At 36.8% G+C, this 22,822-nt stretch overlaps 1 protein-coding gene across 6 annotated transcripts in view; it reads left to right on the top strand.

Moving 5' to 3' along the window:
* Positions 1-22,822, top strand: part of LOC150104406 (uncharacterized) — a 459,199-nt gene that overhangs the window by 293,216 nt on the left and 143,161 nt on the right. For all 6 annotated transcript variants that reach the window (XM_090396357.1, XM_090396356.1, XM_090396354.1 and 3 more), the window contains one exon: positions 13,855-14,012. In XM_090396357.1, coding sequence (XP_090252483.1) covers positions 13,855-14,012 — 158 coding nt within the window. The remainder of the gene's footprint in view (positions 1-13,854; positions 14,013-22,822) is intronic.

The following is a 22,822-nucleotide window of genomic DNA, read 5'->3' on the forward strand; positions in this document are numbered from 1 at the left end:
CTTGGTTGTCAAACGTAATTTGTTCCTAAAGGCTGTTCGGAAACCGATTTGTTTGAAACTGAAACCATTTTCCCATAAGAATTAATGTAAAATAGATTAATCTGTTCCCGAACTCCAGATGATTGCTTATTTCTCATTTTCCTTTTACCCTCTTTTACCTTACGGTGTCGAGGGTTTGTTAATCATCGGACCTCAAACCGTTCACAGAATAAGGTGGTTAGCCCTACTCCCCAGTGTATCCTATGTCCGTAATGTTGAGTTCTCAAGGCCAGTTTGCCTGCTTTGTGTGATGAAAAATCCCCGGATAAACTGGGGAAAAAACCCTACTGTCCACGCCCAAGACTGGCTAGCTTGACTATGGCTGAGGAAAATCCTTCAGCTCCTCATGTTACTGACGAGAATTGAACCTAGGACACTCCTTCCCCAGGCATATAGCTGCGAAGTGCACAGCCACTAGGCTAACCTTGCAGACGATTGCTTATTTAAACCTTTATAACAGTACTTCATGCATAAAATCATATACGAGGATGGTCTGAAACGATCTTGGCGTCGACCATAGATGGCAACACTATTGGCAAGATTTTTTTTTTTTTTTTTTTCTGAATTGGTACATCTGTCATAAGCATCCATATGAAATTGCAAGTCATTCTATCAAGTAGTTTGTTTTATACAGCTGTCTGAAGCAAAAGTGTTTTCTGTATCCCTTGAAATGGATAAAATTGAGTATCTTCAGTTCTTCAATTCTTTGCAAAAGAAGGTTTAATGGCAAAAGAAATTCATTCGACATTCATAAAAGTCAGTGGGCACCCTTCTCCTTTATTTTCGACAATTAAGAAATGGATCACCTTCAAGGCTGGTATGGCCATGGTTAAACCATGGCCATACCAGCCTTGAAGGTGATCCACATGAAGGATGTCCAAAAAGTGTAACAACACCAGAAATCATTGATTAAGTTCACGATATAGTATTGGATGACCGGCGAGTCAAAGTGCGTGAAATTGCTGAGACTATAGGCATTTCAAAAGACCCGGTTTGCAGAAGAAAAAAATCCTCTTTCATCAGAACAATGCACCTGCCCACAAAGGTGCATTGGGAAAATTAAGCGATCTGCACTATGAATTGTTGGAACATCACTCTATTTCACCCTACTTCATTTTTAGATCTAAACAAGCCATGGGCAACCCTCTTTCGTTTTGCTAGCAAATACAGTCGGGTCTCTTATGCGGTAGATATATTCCACAGAAAATCGCACAAAAAAGGCCTAACTTATGTTGAAAAATTAGGGATATGTTCCATAATTTTCTAAAACCGCATAAAACCGAAGCAATGAATTAAAATAAACTTAAAATCGCATTAAAAAAGTTTATGAAAATTCAGGAAAATAAGAATGCCTAAGGTTGTTTTAAAGCTTTATTCATTTAATTTTATTGAAAAGTAAAAATTTCTTTTTTTTTTACATTTTTCATCAGAATTATCGTCGCTATTAGACAATATTCGGCAGTGTTTGTGAACTGGTGCAAAATCACTTCCATCACCAGAAGAGATGGTCAGAGCATCAGATCTGTATGATAAGGGCAATGGGTCTTCACAAACAGAATTAGCTTCATCCTCGTTTTGTGCTGATTTTTTTTCTCTCACAATGTAATCAGTGATTAAACTTTGTGATGATGATGATTTCACTAATTTTTTATACAGCTCACGATATCCAGACATACAGTTCTTCAGCTCACATTGAAATTTAAAGGCTCGTTCAGATTTTTTTTCTCTCACAATGTAATCAGTGATTAAACTTTGTGATGATGATGATTTCACTAATTTTTTATACAGCTCACGATATCCAGACATACAGTTCTTCAGCTCACATTGAAATTTAAAGGCTCGTTCAGAATTTGTGTTATTAACAAGAAAATGATTTTCCAATTTAGTGCACAGTTCAAGACCTTCTTGAATTATATTTGCAGTGAGGGGGACAGGTTTTTCTTCCACTTCACTATCGTTTTCTGGATCTTTGATATCTAAAGTTAATCAATATCCAATATTATCATCGTCACTTAAGGCATTATCCACAAGCAATTCGTCTACATTGTTCTGGCTAAATGTATCAAAACCTTCTCCACCAATTTCATGTGCCAAAGTAATGATTTTAGCTGATAATGTCCACCCCTTCCATTAAAAAAAAAAAAAAATCTTTTAATGACGTCTTAAAAGCCATAGGCCTACTAACTTGTCAAAAAATTGTCGAACCGTTCCAGTTTTCAGTTCAGCTATATTCAGGGCTACAAAGAAAAGTGTCGAAATTATGTATTACAATAATTCGCTGACTTAACGGAATTCACAGAAGTTTTCAGTATAAGAAGCTGTCTGCATGGTTCACTTTTAGTTCCAAATGCATCACTTTTATCATAACATTTCTGTAAAGAAGTTCCAAAATGATAGCAATTCTGCTCTGGCTGGATGAAATTTAATGAAATTTTTAATTTCAGTTGGACTAGAGTTATTGTGACAAAATTTGGTAGAACGAAATGTCTTCTCTACAGATAAATTGCTATCTGCACAATGAAGTAGTATGTACACTTACGTTAAATGTTCTAAAATGCAAGAAAATAATTATTACGTTTCAGTGACCATTTCCATATGTTGTCTGTATCATGTGTAAAGTTATGTATTGTTACTGAACATTTTTAAACAATACTTTGCAAGAAAAATGACTTTTCGATGATTTATGAAAGAATTCAGCGAAACATTTTCAGTGAATTGTTTTTTCGAAGAATTGCATTTTCGACGAATTGCCATTCGTTGAATCGTCGTTTGATGAATTATTTATTCGGAAAATTGCTTTTTCGGGGAATTGTCTTTCGATTAACTGTTTTTTGATGAATTTTCCTCTAACCCAGTAATAAGGGATACATCTGATACTGAATCCTTATAGGCCAACTTGAACAGACTAATTCTATCGGCAGAATGTAATGTGTGTCACTGAGTATTATCTGAATTGAAATTTGCTTTAAGTGCTTATGAAGCTGGAGACTTAGATGATAGCAGACAGTGAGTTCATTAGCCACATTCTAGAGGTGGTTTAGTCACTTGTAAGAATAAGGAAGCTATTCTTTCGTTTTATAAAGCATTGATAAGACTCCATCTATATATTTGTTCTCAGATATAATATTTGATTGACTGTATTCCTTGGTGATGAGAAAATGGGTGAAACCATTTTTGAGTAATCAAGATATTGAGTCTGGAATTTTGCATATGAATGCAGGTTGAAGAAAGATAGTCTTCAAATAGGAGATAGAATTCACACCATAGATATGATTTCAGGCATAGAGGAGATATAACATATTATATATGTTATAGAATTTAGTAAGCAGATCTCACATATATGGCTACAAAGCAGATTTTGTAACTCCTGACAAGTTGGGGAGAACTTATGGTTGTTCCTGGAAGCCAAGTAAAGGTGTTGTCAGGAAGCATATGATGTCCAAGTTCTCCTTGTGCCATGTAGTAGGTGAATGGAATAAGCTCCCAATAAGCACTTTGAGTGTATATTCAGTGAATGTTTTCGATAAGAGATACTAGAAGATTTGGATATTGTATATCCTAAAAAAGAGACCTCTCTCTATGAGTCCCTGACAACCCTGAACATGCCAGTATATAATATCAGCCATGCTTAAGTGAGGTTGTCTCAAGGGCATTTAAGTCTTCTATCTAGTTAAGGTATATTGAAGGTATTCTCAGTTTAGTCTCCTAATCCTAGACACATTCTTCTTCAATAGACTTCACCCAAGAATCTATTTCACCATGAAAAAATGAGATTAACAATAGCCTTCCTTTTCTCAACACTTTTAATGCATCTTCAACACGATATCCTTTATTTTTACAATATACATAAAAGCTACTCACATAGGCAGATATATTCACAATTTCCCATCAGCTCCTCTTCTAGCAACATGGTATTATAGGAGCTTTAATAAAGCTGTTGATCAGTTTCAATGAGACATCTCTTAGTTGAACTTAACAGTATATGCATACTCTCTTATCAACCTGCTACAATTCCTACAGAATTAACAACCTATCCAATCATCTTGCAATCCTTGACCCTCTCTACATCCAGATTACAGTAATCTTGTCATTATTCTGTATCTGGTGTTTATCGGGGGTGGGGGGATGGCCAGAACTTCCAGGTAACAAGATAATGCAGCTTTCAAACTCCACTTGAAACTGGCTACCATTATCTGGTCCCTAAAAACTAACTACTTCATTTCTTGTTTCTTAGTGTGTGTTGTGCCTGCAAAATTTCTTGTTTCTGAAAGTTGTCTTAATGGTACACTGGAGGATTTACTAACATCCATTTGGAATAGCATAAACATATCTGTTGTTGCAACTATTGGATAGTCAAGTCTAATCTGAAGCTTCCTATAAAACAAACCTAATTTAACAAATTTTTAATTGAACTTGTGCTATTATCACACTTATTATACACACATATTCACAAGAATATAGTAATTTTATTATTGAAAATATTTCATCCTGAAACTTCATGGATAAACCTACCTGAAACTAAAACAGAAACTAAACACAAACTAACTTTCAACCAAAAATCTAATTTAAACAAATATATAGTAGTAATTCCCCAGTATATGGTATACAGGTACTCCTCAACTTATGACGATTCACACTTACGACAGCCAAAAATTATTATTAAAACTTCTCTGATTTAGCTTTGCCGCCAGCATATACATACATGTATCACATTGCTTTTGTATATGCATCGCAGCGTCGCCATTAGTCGACAAGCAAAGCCTATCACCAATATGCAATAGCTGCTACTATGATTCACCCACTTCTAACTTATCAGAGCCTTTGGCACTTTAGTTGCTGATCAGCTGTCAAAGTGTTAGTTTCTCTCGTTGCGATTTTTGTAGCTCGTCGTAACCCTATCGTATCCAATAAGAGAAGTAATACTACTGATGAAAATTCCAACATAAAAAAAGAAGGTGAGGAAAGCTTTAAGTTTAGATGTTAAAATGAAGGTCATTAAAGAATATGACAAAGGAAAGAAAGTCGGTGAAATAGCATGCAAGAAAAACTATCACATTTGACTTTCAACAATTATAAAAGATAAATCAAGAATAATGGAGGCAGCTAAAGGGGCAGTTAGTATGAAATTTGCATTTTTAATGAAAAAAAAAGAGAAGGGCCAATTCATGAAATGGAGAAGCTTTTAATGATATGGATAGATGATCAAATCAACAAGAATATTCCTCTCAGTTTGTTTACGATTCAAATCAAAAGCACACAGCCTATTTAACAATTTAAGGAACAACAAGGAGATAAATACGGTGAGTATACATTTAAGATATATTGAATGTATCTTAAATGAAATCGATTCAAAAGCCAATTGAAATTACATAATATGTGAATAATGGGAGAAGCTGCTAGTTCTGATTTTGAAACTGCCGAATTTTTTCAAGTAAAATCTGAAAGAGATGATAAAAGGTGAAGGCTATTTGCTAGAGCAGATTTTTAACGTAACCAGAAATCTTATACCTCTCCTTGAACCCATTCACTGCCAGGGAACTCACGACCAATTCTGGCAACCCATTCTACTCACTTACCACTCTACATGCAAAAAATCTAGTCCACATACCTACTACTAACCACACTGTTACATAACTTCCATGGATGGCCCCTAGTTCTCTGTTTGTCATATATTGAAAAATTTCACTTGCATCAATTTTATAAAAACCCCTTTAATATCTTACTATCATGTCCCCTCTTTTCTGACTATCAAAAAATTTCAAAACCGACAAACCTTCAATCTATCCTTGTAGAGAGTATTCCGCAGACCTATCACCATCTTGGTCACTCGTCTCTGAATCCTCTCTACTACTTGCTGGTCCCCCAAGAAATCCAGGTAACCAAATCTGGTCACAGAAGTCAAGATGTGGCCGAATCATAGCCTTATAAAGAGTGATGATAACTTCCTTATCTTTACATGTTTTTGAACATCCAAGAAATTTGTTGGGCTATTTTACCGACTTTTGCAATATGCACTCTGAACTTCAACTTTTTGTCCACCATTATCCCCAAGTCCCTAGCTTCATCAATTTTCTGTAAACCAACACCATCACTATATGAAAACACCATATGCAACCTTTTCAACCCGAAGTGCATAACCTAACATTTTTCAACACTAAATTGATAATCATTATCCTTCGTTCACAATACCAATTTATTTAAATTATTACGCAGGATTACATCACCTTTATCTACTATTATTCTTCCCCAGTTTTGCATAATATTCCCTCTTGAATCTTTCCTTATGTCATTGATATATAAATTAAAGAGAAGTAGCCCTGGTATTGAACCCTGAGGTACTCCACTAATCACCATCATTCTCCTAGACTCCACTCTACTATATACTACATTCCAGTGTCTGTCCATCAGCTATCTGCAGTCAGTTCATCTTCGTGATCTGCTAATTCTTCTATATCGGTAACATTAATTTCTAGATCCAGTTTTATTACAATTTCAACGATTTCTTCACTATTTGTTCTAACATACTATGCTCATTGTACACTTCAAGTGTCTCCTGCAGTAGTAACTTCTTCCAAATTCCTCTCATTCATTGTTTCGATATTTCGATCCATAAAGTTCCAAAGTTCTGGATACACTGGTTAATATCGTAATTTTTCCAAAAATCACGTATTGTTATCCATTGCTGTTATTGCTTGAGAATGTAGTTTTCAGATAATATGTCTTGAATGTAGCAATCGAACCTTGATTCATAGGTTGAATCACAGACGTTGTATTGAGCGGTAGATATATCACATATATATTTTCATTCAAATCGCCGATGTGAAGAGCATGTCCTAGAGCACTGTCAAGCAGCAATAGAATTTTAAAAGGAATGTTTTTTTTCAAGACAGTAGGCATGTACTTCTGGAATAAAACAATTCAAGAACCAATCTTCAAATAAAACAATTGTCATCCAAGCCTTAAGATTACCCCTGTGCTAAACTGGCAACTTATTCTTGTCAATGTTTTTCAAAGTTCTGGGGTTTTGTGAACAGTAAACAAGAAATGCTTTAATTTAAAACCAGGCAGCGATATAGCTTCTCTGTGAATGTTGGTCGATTTGATGGTCGATTTGGATCTCCTGCGATGAGTCTCCGGACTCCATGGAGATGCCATAAAATAATAATAAAGAGGAAGTTAACTTAGTTTTGTAAGGTTGAAGCTCAATTTTATGTCGGATTTTGATTACCAGCCACTTACACACACACACACACACACACACACACACACACACACACACACACACACACACACACATAAAGGAAAGTGGAGGCATGAAGCAGGGTTGGATCGAGACACTTTCTTCAGATGGCAGCTTAATAGAGTGGCATAAATGAAGCATTCAGAATTATATATTGAATGTGAACAAAAATAAAAATAATTTCAAAAAGATTGGTAATTGTGTTACATTGTAAGAAAATACTCACAAATCATGGATTCATTTATCAAGTAGAAAATCCTACGAAGAAATTTTGAACAGCTTTTATATTTTTGCTGAATGTACTTTTAAAAAAACGAAAGAGAATGATGGTACAACATGACAATATTTCATGCCGGCTGGGGCGTCCCCGGTTAAACAAGGCACCCGTTGTTTTCGCCAGGGACCCAGGGTGAACAGCGAAAAGTCAGCTACTGGAACAAATCTGAAAATAAGCCCCAACTCAACATCACCAGAGTTAAAGATCGGTACTCTCAACGTAAGAAGCCTGAATGGCAAAGAAATGGAGCTAGCTGAGGAATTAGATAAGTACCAGATCGACATAATAGGGGTGACAAACAAAAAAGACCAAAACTGGTGAGATCTTTCTGAGCAATAAATACAAAATGTTATATTCAGGCAATGACAATCAAGGACAAGGAGTAGCCATAGTATTCAACACAAAATACGAGGCTAATCTTCTTGAATGGTAGTCAGTCTCAAGTAGAGTAATGTGGGCAAATATGAGCATGGGGAACTGGACAATGAGACTTATTTGTGCCTATGGACAATGAGACTTATTTGTGCCTGATACAATGCAAAATGAAAAGTTGGTCCTTGTTGGGGATCTAAATAGCAGAGTAGGAAATGATTGTGAGACATACAAAAATATTTTGGGAAAATTTGGAGAAAAGAGCAAAGCTAATAATAATGGCAAATATCTGTTGGATTTCTGGTCAGAACATGGACTGGTTATTACTAACACCCTGTTCCAACATAAAAATGTGCAAAAATTCACATGGAGAGAAGAGGCTAGGAATAAGAAAAGTCTCATTGACTATGTTATTGTTGATAGTGATATTTTCTCCCTGGTGCAGGACACCAGAGTGTACAGAGGATTTGAAATTGGAAGTGATCACTATTTAGTCTTGAGCAGGATAAAATTCAATTTCATATTAAAAAGAATAACATGTAAGAAAGTTTTAAAGCGAATAAAAGTTGAGCAGCTCTCAGATGTGAACTGTAGACTAAAATACAGAAAGATTATTGAAAAGAAAAATGAAAGAGCTTGAGAACAGGAATCAAACCTTGGAGATTCAGTGGCAAACTCTGAAGAAAACATTGATTGATTCTGCCAGAGAGGCATGTGGTGAGGTTGTCTGTAAGGATAAAAAAATCAGAACTCCCTGGTGGACACAGGAAGTTAAAGAGGCAGTGAAGGAAAAGAAGAAAGCATACCAAAAGTTCTTGTCAGCTTGTGCTCTTAGAGAATATAGAGACAAATGAAAGAATGCTAAACACTGTGTAAAACTAGTTAAAGAAAAAGTCATGGGAAGGAATTTGTTAAGAACATAGAAAATAAATATCAAGAAGGTGGCTAAATATTCTGGAGGTTGTTGAAGACGCTTAAGAATGGAGGAAAGAGTGCTATAAAAGGAATTAGAGATGATATAGGTGACATGAAAATGGGAGAAAAAGATATCCTTGACGTATGGAGTAATTACTTTGAAAAACTGCTAAATGAAACAAGCAGTGATGACAGCACAGTGGTAAAAAAACACTGACCAGGCATGCAGTCAGGAATACATATCCATACTTGAAGTAGAAAAAGCCATCAAAGGCTTGAAATGTGGAAAGGCAGCAGGAGTAGATAATATTCGACCAGAAATGCTGAAGTATGGTGGTATAAGAGTCTTACAGTGGCTGCACTGCATAGTTCAGAAAGCCTGGACAGAGGGACGAATTCCTGATGATTGGAGTAGAGCTCTCATATTACCCATATATAAAAAGGGAAATAAAACTGCATGTGAGAATTACAGAGGTATTTCCCTGCTGAGTGTTCCTGGCAAGATCTATGCAAGTATACTTGAGAAATGGTTGAGAAGAATTGTGGAAGAAAAGCTTGGTGAAGAACAAGCTGGATTCAGGCCAAATAGAGGCTGTCAGTATCAGATCTTCACTTTACGATAAATAGTCGAGAAAGCATGGGAATATAACAAAGATCTGTATTTAAGTTTTGTCGATCTGGAAAAGGCATATGACAAGGTGCCAAGAGAGAAGCTATTCAATACGCTTCAGTTATATGGTGTCGGTGGGCATTATATCAAGCAATACTTAGTCTTTATTTGAGTTGTAAGTCAGCAGTTAGAATTGAAGGAACTACAGGAAGATGGTTTAATGTTAAATCTGGTGTGAGACAAGGATGTACATTATCCCCTCTGTTATTCATTATCTATATGGATCACATTATGAAGGAAAGTGGTATTAAACATGATATCAAAATTGGAGATGTTAATGTCAGCTCTTTGCTTTATGCGGATGATGTTATACTTCTAAATAAATCCGCTACAAGTCTGCAAGATTCTCTGACTAAATTGAATAGCTGTTGTAATAGATATGGTATGAAGGTCAGCAATAAAAAGACAAAGACAATGAAAATAGGCAGAATCATTGAAAATGTCAACTGTGTTGTGAATGGAGAACCTGTGGAACAAGTAAAACATTTCAGCTACTTAGGCACGATTTTTAGTGAAGATGGTAAATTAAATATGGAAATAGACAACAGAATCAACAAAGCTGGTATGGTAGGCAGTCAATTGAATAAATTCATATGGAATAAGAGAGAAATTAGTCAGAACACTAAATTAGCTGTATACAAGACAGCGTTCAAACCAGTTTTAACTTACGGATCTGAGAGCTGGGTCAGAAGTAAAACACTTGACCAAAGACTAGAGACCACAGATATGAGAGTCCTGAGAAAGATTATAGGCGTGAACAGATGGCATCAATGGCAATATCATGTTAAAAACGAGGATATTAGGAAAGAACTTGACATTATCAGCATCCAGGAATGCGTTAGCAGAACTAATCTCAGGTGGTATGGTCACTTAAACAGAATGGGTGAAGAAAGATTAGAAAAACAAGTGTTCTCTGCCAGGTTGGCAGCAAAACGACCCAGAGGATGACCAAGATATAGGTGGATTGATACGGTACAAAGTGCTTTAGATGATAGAAATATAAGATCTGATAATGTTGGAGTGTTGACAAGTAACAGACTGATTTGGAGGAAAATTGTAGATAGGAAGTTAGTAATGATGTAATTTTTTCGTGTAGTACTATCGTATCCTGTACACCCCTTGTGGGTACATGGCAGGAATATGATGATGATGATGTTAAATTTTCAAAACTTTCAAGGGGATGGATGGCAAAATTATTCCTGCCCCACCTCGGATATTTTTGTAGATCCAGCTGGAATGATAGTTGTCGGTTTTGCAGAACAATACCCATGACAGTACTTATAAGAAAGGCGTGCCTTATATGCAGAGAAACAACTTTATGAAAGTGGTGGGGAGTCGATCTCTGAGATGGTGGCAGGAAAGGTCATCTGTTAACTGGATTGTTCTATTCCAAGACTAAATATTGTACAATAGTCATTTTTATCATGTGATCTTAGGGATTTCATTGGAAACCTGAGTTGTACCAGAAAGTTTCTCATTTCCATAGCCTTTAGCAATATATAGCTAATTTAGAATAATCTTGGATATTCATGTGTTGAATCTTGAATGGAAAATTTAAAATTTTAATTTGATTTATTCAGGATTCAACAAGAATTAGAAAACAATTGAGAGATACTTGATTGTGAAAAGAATATATAGAATGAATAATTTATGTAAAAATACAAAGCATGAATCTGATATGTCAATTATTCTGTGTGAAGAATTATGTTTTAGTAAGTTGTAATGACCATAATATGTTCCATGTGAAGCGTATGTAATCTAAGGTTCAAGGTGCTTGGATGAGCGTTACGCTTGCGGCAGTGTAAATTATCGGAAAGCTGCTCATGCTCGAAGACGCAAACCTAAGGAGATGCAGTGACCCGGATGGACTAGTGGGAAAGGAAGTGTCGGGCAAAGATTTATAAGAGAAAGAGGGTGCTAAAGGTGCGAAATAAAAAGGGTTCTCCCCGTTGCGGAAGGATTTTTTATCGTGTGCCTTGACCGTTTGATTTTGGGTCTGCTCTTCTCGGACGAGCAATTCTTTCTCGCTCGTGATGGATCCAGGATAGCCCGTAGAAGTTCAATATTGGTAGCCCTAGTTCCCGTATACGTGACTGCTGAGACAGCGACGTGGAATAGGACAACCGGCAACAGAACCAGAACAGTGTGGACAGATCACCAGCCATGCTGAAGGGGCAGGCGAGACGAACACCATATATGACCACGTGCATAAAGGTAACTCCACGATGTTCCAGACTCAGTTTCAAGGAAGGAGAACCTAGCGCTGTATGCAGAATGTGGACTATCTTGGTAAAGTAATGTTTTGTTCACCTTTATATTAAAAGAGAAGCATACTGTGAAATAAGTGTGAATTGCAGTTTGTATTAGGTGTTGAACGGACATTCTAGTCAGGAGCTTTAGGTGATTAGCGTTAACTGCAAAGGTTTAGCTCTATTGGTAACTTTGTCTTAGATTGTGAATTAAGTAGAGGGTGATAATCATGATTTGTAACTTTTAACATGGCTTGATAGGATAAATTTGGAAGATTAGAATTTTGATAATTGTATTGTGTACAGTCAAATGAGTGGAGTCTTAAAGGGAGCTTATGTTAGATTTCCAATTAAGTTCTAAATATCAAAAATAGCTCCTCACCTGAGTATGACTTTAATCTAATAGTAAGAATGAATGTAACTATGTACAATTTAATGATCTTAATAAAATGTTCTTTATGTTTTAACCTGAAAATAGCCTGTGCCTGAATTCAACTCATTGCTCATAAAATTCGGAACCTGACGCGGAGTATATTTGAATATATAGGCCACGATTGCAAGCATCATTGAATATAATTAGTTTAGATAATTAGGTGTTGAAGGATAAGCATAAGGATAATCATCTCTGTATAATTTCTGAGAGAAGTTCCCTGGTTAAGGATTCCTCCTAACTTAAGAATACTGGCTGGCGCAGTGGAACAAATAAATTTGCCAGTATCTGACGGGGAAACAACTCCAGACAGTAATTACAAAGGATTTGGCTCTAACAAGGAGATAGGCCCTTTGTCTAAGAGTTCAATACACATGGTTACTCTTAGTATTCAGCCAAGTAGATAGATAGCCTTCTGAGTCTAGCACCATAGCTTGTGTTAAGATATGATTTTCAGGGTAGTCAGTGTAAGTCAGAATTAAAGTAAATCGATTAACACAAGGACAAGGTATTAATAGATAATAAGAAAATACAAAAAGAAAGAAACAAAAAATAACACATGCCATTAAAAATAGCTTTCTGCATTTTCAGATATGAGGTTTTACTAGACCCACCTATCTGTTTTGCATGGACCAGGCTTTTTTCTGGTCACTTCCTATGCTGCATATGGCTCATGACAAACAGTTGGATGGTGGTTTCGAACTTATCTGGAACCATAAGTTCAATACATAGCTTGATAGGATAAATTGGGAAGCTGCATCTCTGATACAGCAAAAATAGCAGTTTCTGCTCTAACATTTTGGCAGGAGAATAGTTCTACAGTAAGGTGTCAATGAAGATCTTAACCAGTGGCACACTCTGGATTTAATCTTGGAGGGAACCAAGCACTCAAGATTTAATCTGGGGGGTGGTTGAGTAGACAATTTGAGAATACACACTACGCATTGCATATGAGCTATGACTGAGCATCTGCAGTGATTGGCAATGCATGATACCTGTGATCCTCTCTGGCCTGGCTCAGGCAAACGAAGTAGCGCCCGAGCACTACTTCGTTCGCCTTGCGTTCACAGTGGCCAGAATTCCCGAGCACTCTAGGGTATTCCCATCTTATGTGACTGCAAATTCATAAGTAGCATAGAAATAGAAGACACGGCACAACATAAATTTTTTTAAAAAATGAATTTTAATTAGGAAAAGATTTTTGGAAATTTTTCTAGGTTTTCTCCTTTTTCTTTTGGGGGGGCCTTGGCCACCTCCCTGGGTGCGCCAATGATCTTAACTAGAGCATTACTTGATATCTTCTGGATGATGTATTGACAGGCTTGCCAAGCCAATGAAAACAAAATCTAGCACAGAAATATGCATTGTAAACTAGTTTGCTTGCTACGATAAAATATGAATGTAAATAAGAATATAATTTGTCAGGTATAATATTGCTGCTGACTCAGCACACACACACCTTTAATGTTCTCTCTGTGTGTGTGTTAAAAATGTATTTACTTAGAGAATGAATAAAATATTAACAGAAATAGTTCATTATATGGAATAGTTTATATATCATATGAATTGATAATATGTGAACATAAAAAAAGTTAATAATTTAATGCTTTGAAAACTAGATGCATGTGCATCAAAATTGTAACAAGTTTGGTTTTTCTGCAGGCCAGCTGTAACCGCAGTTGTAGAAGGAACTTCAGTAGCCCCACGACAGAGACCAAAAGGGTCTCAAGCCCCACCCAGTGTTGGAGGATTACCACTTTTACCACAAGCTAATTTAACTGCTGGAAAGCGACCCACTCCAACTCCTACTACACCCCATGGTTAGCCATTGACATTTATTGCTTTAAATGTATTTTAATGCCTTTGAATTTAGAGTAAGTTTTACTGTAACAACACTAAAAATGTTGATTGTAATTTTCCTTTCGTGTTCAGTTATGATTACTATTATTTTTTATTAAAGCAAAACTTAATTTTTTAAATTTTTATTTTAAAGCTTAGTTCAATTGTATTTTGCAGGATAAGTTTAAATTACTAGTAGATAACTATGAATTGTTTGTAAAAAAAAAAAAATAATCAATTTATAATTATGAAATTTTTTCCATTGTGTTATTGGAACAAAGTTAAGATTTGGGCATGAATGTTCAGTCTCTATTAGTATATTATTAGTTTTTGTTTCATAATACGTATATCAGCACTTGTGATGTGCCTGTTATTGATATTATTATTATTGTCAAAAAGAAATGTAAATCATTTGAAATTGATATGCTTACTGGATTCTGATAATTATGTTGCTTTCAATTTTTTTATTGTAATTTTAAAATTATCAAGTGTTGTGTTTTGAAAAGGCATTCTCGTTATGCTACTAGAGACAACGTGTCAGCCATTATACGTAACTTCTTCTTGCCACTTACATAGAGTGCGCATGCTTGTCAAGAAGTTTGATGCGTGATTGACAGCTAACAGAGTGTGTTCAGTATCGGAGTAACAAGAAAAATAAGAGAGAGCTAATGGATGTTTAAGAACACAGACCAGAGAAATTTTGTTCTTAGGAAGCTTGTAAGTTTTACTTGACAGTCAGAAGAATATTAATAGAAGATTCTGAAAAGGAATCGTAGAACTTTGAGTCTTTAGAGGAGTTCAGACTGTCAACAAGTATTTAGTAAATAAAAGAAGATTTGCAGTCGACGTTCTAAAGGAATGTTCGAGGAAACGCTGAATATAAAGTTTCACCTTCTGTCTTGAGGACCAGATTTCCATAGAAAATGCAATTGGTGAAATTTGAAACCGTAAAGTAGTTTATTGTGAAGAGCTCTACTTGGATCTGTTGTTTATAAAGTAGTAGAGGAAACTTTTTTCTCTGGTATAAAAATTAATAAATTGTGTGTCAAATAGATAGAACTGCAAGAGGTTGGAAATATTTATACTTTAGTGAGACAGGAGGAATAATATTATTATTATTATTATTATTATTATTAAACAAGACCTCATGGAGTCAAAGACTCATCTAGGAGGTCCTTTTATCTTACACACACATCTCATCATACCGTGTCTTAAACACATTCAAACTACTTGCAGACACCACGCTCTCAGGCAAGGCATTCCAATCACTCACAACTCTGCACGAAAAAAACCTGCCTCTCACTCCCTTACTCACACCCTCCTTATACAGTTTCCAGGGATGACCTCTGGTTCTCCCCTGATCTCCCACTATTCTCTGTAGAACTTCTTCACCATTGATCCTATAACAACCCCTTACCAACTTGTAGGTCTCTATCATATCTCCCCTCTTCCTTCTCTCCACTAGACTCTGCAAATTACATCTTTTCAATCTTTCCTCATACTCGACATTCCAGAGGTCAGAAACTACCTTAGTCAGTCGCCTTTGGACCCTTTCCAACATCTCTTCATCCTTCTGAAAACCCGGTGACCAAATCTGGGCACAATAGTCCAAGTGTGGCCTAATCAAAGCCTTATACATTGGAACAAGTAACTCCCTACTTCTACATGTCAGTGTCCTCCGCATCATTCCCAGAAGTCTTTGTGTTGTCTTCACAATTTTGGCGATGTGTCCCCTAAATTTTAGATCCTTATCCACTATCACCCCCAGATCTCTTATTTCCTCTACTTCCAACAATATATTCTCACCAAGCATAAATTCTGCATCCCATCTTTGTTTTCCAAATTTTAAAACTTTACATTTTGCAACATTGAACTCACAACCCCATTTGCTTGCCCAATCACTCAATTTATTCAAGTCTTCTTGCAAGGCCACAACATCTTCACTACTCTTTATGGTTCGTCCCAACTTTGCATCATCTGCAAACAACTGAATATCTCCATCCAAATCTTCACCAATATCATTAATATATAAGTTAAATAGTAATGGCCCTAAAACAGACCCCTGAGGCACTCCACTAGTGACTTTCCTTTTCCTGGATATTGCACCCCCATACACAACTTGTTGATACCTATCAGATAGCCAGTCTCCAATCCAATGCACTAATCTAATATCCAACCCCATCTGCTCTAGTTTGACTGTCAACTTATCATGAGGTACTCTATCAAAAGCCTTTGCGAAATCCAAGTATATTACTGTGTATCCTTCTCCTCTGTCCAAGGAAGCAGTCACTTTATTGTAATAAGTAAGTAGATTACTAAAATGCGACCTACCTTTAGCAAATCCATGCTGTCCATCAAAGATTATACCATTGTTGTCAACCCAACTCTGGATCCTAGTTCTCACAAGCTTCTCCAACAACTTAACCACAACACCTGACACACAGATAGGCCTATAATTTGATGCTTGAGTTCGATCACCTCCTTTATGAAGTGGCACAATCTTGCCCTCCTTCCACTCTTTAGGAACTTGACCAAGTGCAAGACTCGTATTAAAAAAATATGTCAAGGCAGGTGTCAACTCTCTGGCACACTCCTTCAGAATACGTGGTGATATATTATCAAGTCCCACAGCCTTATTTTCATCTAGTTTACTCAACTCCCTAAACACCTCTTGCTCACTTACAGTCAGTCTCTCCACCCCATCATCAACTGCTCTTAATCTCTCCATGAAGTCACATTCAGAAGATTGAAAGATCTTTATGAATTGCTCATTAAGTATCTCCACAACACATTCTGCAACAGCTGTCTTTATACCATTTCCTCCAATCAATGTCATCCTTCCATAATCATTCTTTCTTTTGCTGGCTACATATCGAAAGAACTCCCTAGGATTCTTTTTGGCTTCATTAGCTAACTGCTGTTCATACCTCTCTTTAGCTACTCTCACCAACCAAGTCACCCTCCTTGCCTGGTCTTTGTAGACCTCATGAAATTGGTTACTTCCACTTCTCTTATGCTGTCTCCACAATGCCTTTTTTTTCTGTATTGCATGCTTAATCTCTTTATTCATCCATCTCACACCTACCTTATTTAACCTTCTCACCCGTGGTATACATTTAGACATTGCATCTACTAAATAGTTTTTGAAAATCCCCCAAGCTGCATTGATCTCTTTTCCAGCTAACTCCTCATTCCATGCTACATCTGCAAGCTGTCTCCTGAGCTCTTCATAATCACCCCCCCCCCTTGTAGTTCCACATATACCCTTTTTTCACAGGGGTCCTTGCACTGCTGGCAACCACCCAGGTAATCACCTCATGGTCACTTTCACCAATTGGTGGATGATTTGACACCTCATTTATAATTACATCCTCCGATGAGATGACCAAATCCAAGACCCTTAATCCTCGTGTGCCCTCTGTTACATACTGTCTGAGGTAGTTATCCCTCAAAAACTCAAGAAACTCATTATCTTTACTTCCAGTTGCTATCTCTTCAATCCAGTCTATATTGCCATAATTAAAATCACCCATAATGATCACCCTTTTCTTATTTGCTTGGGTTATTTGACTATACATTTCACTATCACCACCATCCACATTACCAGGTCTATAACAACATCCCACCAAGTATTTGATTCTATTCACCTCTATCTCACACCATACTGCCTCAAAACCACTGGCCCTATTTCCCTCTTGCATCTCTACCTTGTATGGACATAACTCTTTCTCTATCATCAATAGCACTCCCCCTCCCTTTTTATCCCTTCTATCCTCATGAAACACATCATACCTTTCCATCTCTATTCCTGTCAGGATGTCGTCCTCATCTAACCATGTCTCACTTATTCCAACAATCTCTGGGTACACAGACACAATTAGTGTAACTATTTCATCCGCCTTGTTTCTTATGCTTCTAGCATTGGTATACAAACACAACAACTCATTTCTGGATCTACAGCTAGTTCCACTGATACCATTCACTCGATGTGCTCTCTCCATGCTGGACTGGGGCCATTTCTCTCTCTGCTTCTTCATTTTAGAACCCTTTGCAACAACATCTGTTTCCTCTTGATCCCTGGTCATCCCATTACTTTCCTGCCTACACATGCTCTCACCTCCTCTTGGAGCATCCACCTTTCTCACGCTGTGTATCCCTGTCCACCCTGGGCCTCCCCGTTTCCCTGCTCCTCTTGCACACCCATTCTCTCATTTTCTATACTCATACCACTCACTTCCCCATTCATTTCCACTTCTTCAATCTCTCCTGTCTTACTCTCCTGCTCTTCCACATCACTCCCCTCTCGATCTGATTCATTTTCTCTATTCACTTCTCTACCTTCCAGCAGCAGTCTCTCCAAGCGACTCACACCATAACCACTCAAATGCAGTCCATCGCTCCCATACAGCTCACTTCGTCCCTCAAACTCATTCCACACATTAACAAACCGTACACCCATCTCTTCACACATTTCAGCCAGAATACCATTCATAATCCTTGCTCTCCGCCTCATTTCACCACAATCATACCTAGGCAACACACTGACCACCCTTCCTGTCACACTATTCTCTTTTATCTTTCCAAGCAGTCTCTTGACATTCATTTTGACATGCTCTTTGTTCTCTCTCAAATCATTTGTACCAATTAATACAATTAACTTTTGCTCGCTCCCGCCTCATATCCAATGCCTCAATCACTCTACTTATTTTACCGCCTGGAAAACATACCTTGTGCATTTTATCCTCTAGCACACCTTTAATAATGGAGTCGCCACACAACGCCACTCGCTCATCTTTCGTTAACTCTTTCATGCCATCATGATTTATTTTAATAGTTTTGACCTGAATTCTCTTAATTTCATTCCGCATCCATTTCATTTCTTGCCTCATCCAATCTAATTCACTTTCCGAACCTCGCGACACATTCTCTCTATCATTAAATCTTTCTAACTTTCTAACTCTCGACCCCCTCTTCTCACATTCCCTCTCATTCATCCTTCTTTGTTTCCGTACTTTCGGACTAAAATGCGTCCAACTTTCGCTATCATTCTTCTCACTTTTACTGTCATTCATCTTTCTTTGTTTCAGTACTTTCGGTCCAACATGCGTCGAACTTTCGCCATCATTTATTCTTTCGATTTTTTTTACTTGCTATTTCTGCATTACGCAAGTTCTACTTTCATTCGTTCTCTCAATTTCGTTTCTTTTCACCTCACTTTCGTCCCTTTTAACATCCGTTACGGTTGTCAAATCGCTCTTTTTCTTTTTTCCTGATTTTTTAACATTTTTTCGCTTCTCTTGCTCACCATCCATTTCTTTCAAACGTGCAATCGCGACACAATCAGTACTAGCACTTTCTGTCATCAATTTCATATTCGCATTCATTAGTTCATCGTTCAGGTCACACTTCGCACACACCCTTCTTCCATCCGCACTAAACATCCACAAATCATTTATGTAATCGAAGGAATACATATAACAGACCTCACACTTAACGAAACGACTGAAATCTACATTCAAATCATGGAATGACAATGCCGCCGCCATTTTTTTTTTTTTTTTCTCTCTGCCGGTTACTAGGTCTAATAATAACGATTTCGTAATTTAGTTTAGACAAGGAAAAAAAACCCACACTAATAATACCGGTAGCGTACAACGTTTACAGCCACTCTTACTCAAACAATTACGCATATATACTTAATTATTCCTAGTAAAAACTTATCTGAATCAGGAGCTCTTCAAAACATGTCCGCAGTACTTGGCCCACTAGCGCCCCCTGTCCTATGTGCTATATAAAAAAAAAAGGAGGGGGGCGATGGATAAGAAGAAGAAACTTTATATTTTCAGAAAAGGCCCTAACAAAGAAACTGATTATGGACATTTTTGCTGTTGTGAAAACAAGATGTTTAGTCTAGTTGACGTGATTAAGTATAAGTTAAACAATCCAGTAATAGAATGAGCCAGAGACTGGGTGATTTTAATTTTTTTGGATAAGAAAATCTTTAAAGTGTAGATTTATTTTAGGTGGCCTTGAATCCAATATTTTTGTAGTTATGTAATTTTATTTAAAGTATATATAATGTTTTAGTTTTATTAAGTGTGTAATTTTTTGTATTTGGTCTTGAGTCGGTGATTTTCTTGATTTTAAAAGAAACAGTTAAAGGTCATTGCACCAATCAGACTTGTACCCTTTGTGTAAATTCTTAACACTTGGAGTATATAAATCATCTTTACATAGATTCATCTCAAAACATGTTTTTTTTTTATCTTAAATTGAATTTTGTCAATTTCAATCACCAGAGGTCGTAAGCCTATTTATTATTATTATTACGTTACACCTCCAGGGAGTCCATGGATTCATCGTGGGAGGGTACAGTACTCTACTTCGCTAAATACATCTCATCCTCTCCACTACTACTTAATTCTCCAACTATGACACTGCTACCATTAATGTCATCTATCGTCACCAACAGCAGTATTTTTTTGTCTGTAAATTGCTTGTTTTCTGAAGGCAGATTTGTCTGTATGTGGGATGAAAAATCCAAGTTTCCAGGAGGAAAAAACCCTGCTGCCACCATATTGTACATTTAGAACTATGAATAGGCTAAGGATGAAGAGATCATGTATCTTTTTTAGTCATTTCCCACCTAAACACTCTACAAACACCTTTGCCACTAAAGGATTCAATCCATTGCCTCTTGTTGATTAGCTGAGATCATCCATTAAGCTGACCAGGTTGTGGGTGGTGGACAGGAGGATAAAAATCTGATTTTGTAATTAGTATTGGATTTTGATCTTGAAGCTCTTAAATACTTGCCAACATTTATGTGTGCTGTAATTGTGATATTGGAACAAAATTAAGATTTGGGCATGAATGTTCAGCGAAAACAAACAATAAAATAATGATGAGAAGTTTATCGAAACTTCTCATCATTTTTGGTTTTTATTTTAACCAAAATAAAACATGATGGTACAACATAACAAAATTTCATGCCCATTTAAACAAGTCCCCCGTTGTATTCTCCAGGGAACCAGGGCAAGCAGCGAAAAGTCAGCTACTGGAACAAATCTGAAAACACACCCGAACTCAACTTCACCAGAGTTAAAGAATTACTCCATACATCATATCCTTGAAGTATGGAGTAATTACTTTGAAAAACTGCTAAATGAAACAAGCAGTGATGATGGCACAGTGGTAAAAAACACTGAGTAGGCATGCAGTTAGGAATACATATCCATACTTGAAGTAGAAAAAGCCATCAAAGGCTTAAAATGTGGAAAGGCAGCAGGAGTAGACGATATTCGACCAGAAATGCTGACGTATGGTGGTATAAAAGTCTTACAGTGGCTGCACTGCATAGTTCAGAAAGCCTGGACAGAGGGACGAATTCCCGATGATTGGAGTAGAGCTCTCATAGTACCCATATATAAAAAGGGAAATAAAATTGAATGTGAGAATTAGAGGTATTTCCCTACTGCGTGTTCCTGGCAAGATCTATGCAAGTATACTTGAGAACGATTGAGAAGAATTGTGGAAGAAAAGCTTGGTGAAGAACAAGCTGGATTCAGGCCGAATAGAGGCTGTCAGGATCAGATCTTCACTTTACGACAAATAGTCAAGAAAGCATGGGAATATAACAAAGATCTGTATTTAAGTTTTGTCGATTTGGAAAAGGCATATGACAAGGTCCCAAGAGAGAAGCTATTCAATATGCTACAGTTATATGGTGTCGGTGGGGCATTATATCAAGCAATACTTAGTCTTTATTTGAGTTGTAAGTCAGCAGTTAGAATTGAAGGGAGTACAGGAAGATGGTTTAATGTTAAATCTGGTGTGAGACAAGGATGTACATTATCCCCTCTGTTATTCATTATCTATATGGATCACATTATGAAAGAAAGTGGTATTAAACATGATATCAAAATTGGAGACGTTAATGTCAGCTCTTTGCTTTATGCGAATGATGTTATACTTCTAAATAAATCCACTACAAGTCTGCAAGATTCTCTTACTAAATTGAATAACTGTTGTAATAGATATGGTATGAAGGTCAGCAATAAAAAGACAGAGACAATGAAAATAGGCAGAATCATTGAAAATGTCAACTGTGTTGTGAAGGGAGAACCTGTAGAACAAGTAAAACATTTCAGCTACTTTGGCACGATTTTTAGTGAAGATGGTAAATTCAATATAGAAATAGACAACAGAATCAACAAAGCTGGTATGGTAGGAAGGCTACTGAATAAATTCATATGGAATAAGAGAGAAATTAGTTGGAACACTAAATTAGCTGTATGCAAGACAGTGTTCAAACCAGTTTTAACTTATGGATCTGAGAACTGGGTCAGAAGAAAAACACTTGACCAAAGACTAGAGACTGCAGATATGAGAGTCCTGAGAAAGATTAGAGGCGTGAACAGATGGCATCAATGGCAATATCGTATTAAAAACGAGGATATTAAGAAAGAACTTGACATTGTCGGCATTCAGGAATGCATTAGCAGAGGTAATCTCAGGTGGTATGGTCACTTAAACAGAATGGGCGAGGAATGATTAGCAAAACAAGTGTTCTCTGCAAGGTTGGCAGCAAAACGACCCAGAGGAAGACCAAGATATAGGTGGATTGATACGGTACAAAGTGCCTTAGACAATAGAAATATAAGATCTGATGATGATGGAGTCTTGACAAGTAACAGACTGATTTGGAGAAAAATTGTAGATAGGAAGTTAGTAATGATGTAATTTTTTTCATGTAGTACTATCATATCCTGTACACCCCTTGAGGGTACAT

Source organism: Typopeltis vanoorti, chromosome 8 (assembly GCF_054136105.1).
Source record: "Typopeltis vanoorti isolate ZY-2024b chromosome 8, IOZ_Tvanoo_1.0, whole genome shotgun sequence".
Taxonomy (NCBI): domain Eukaryota; kingdom Metazoa; phylum Arthropoda; class Arachnida; order Uropygi; family Thelyphonidae; genus Typopeltis; species Typopeltis vanoorti.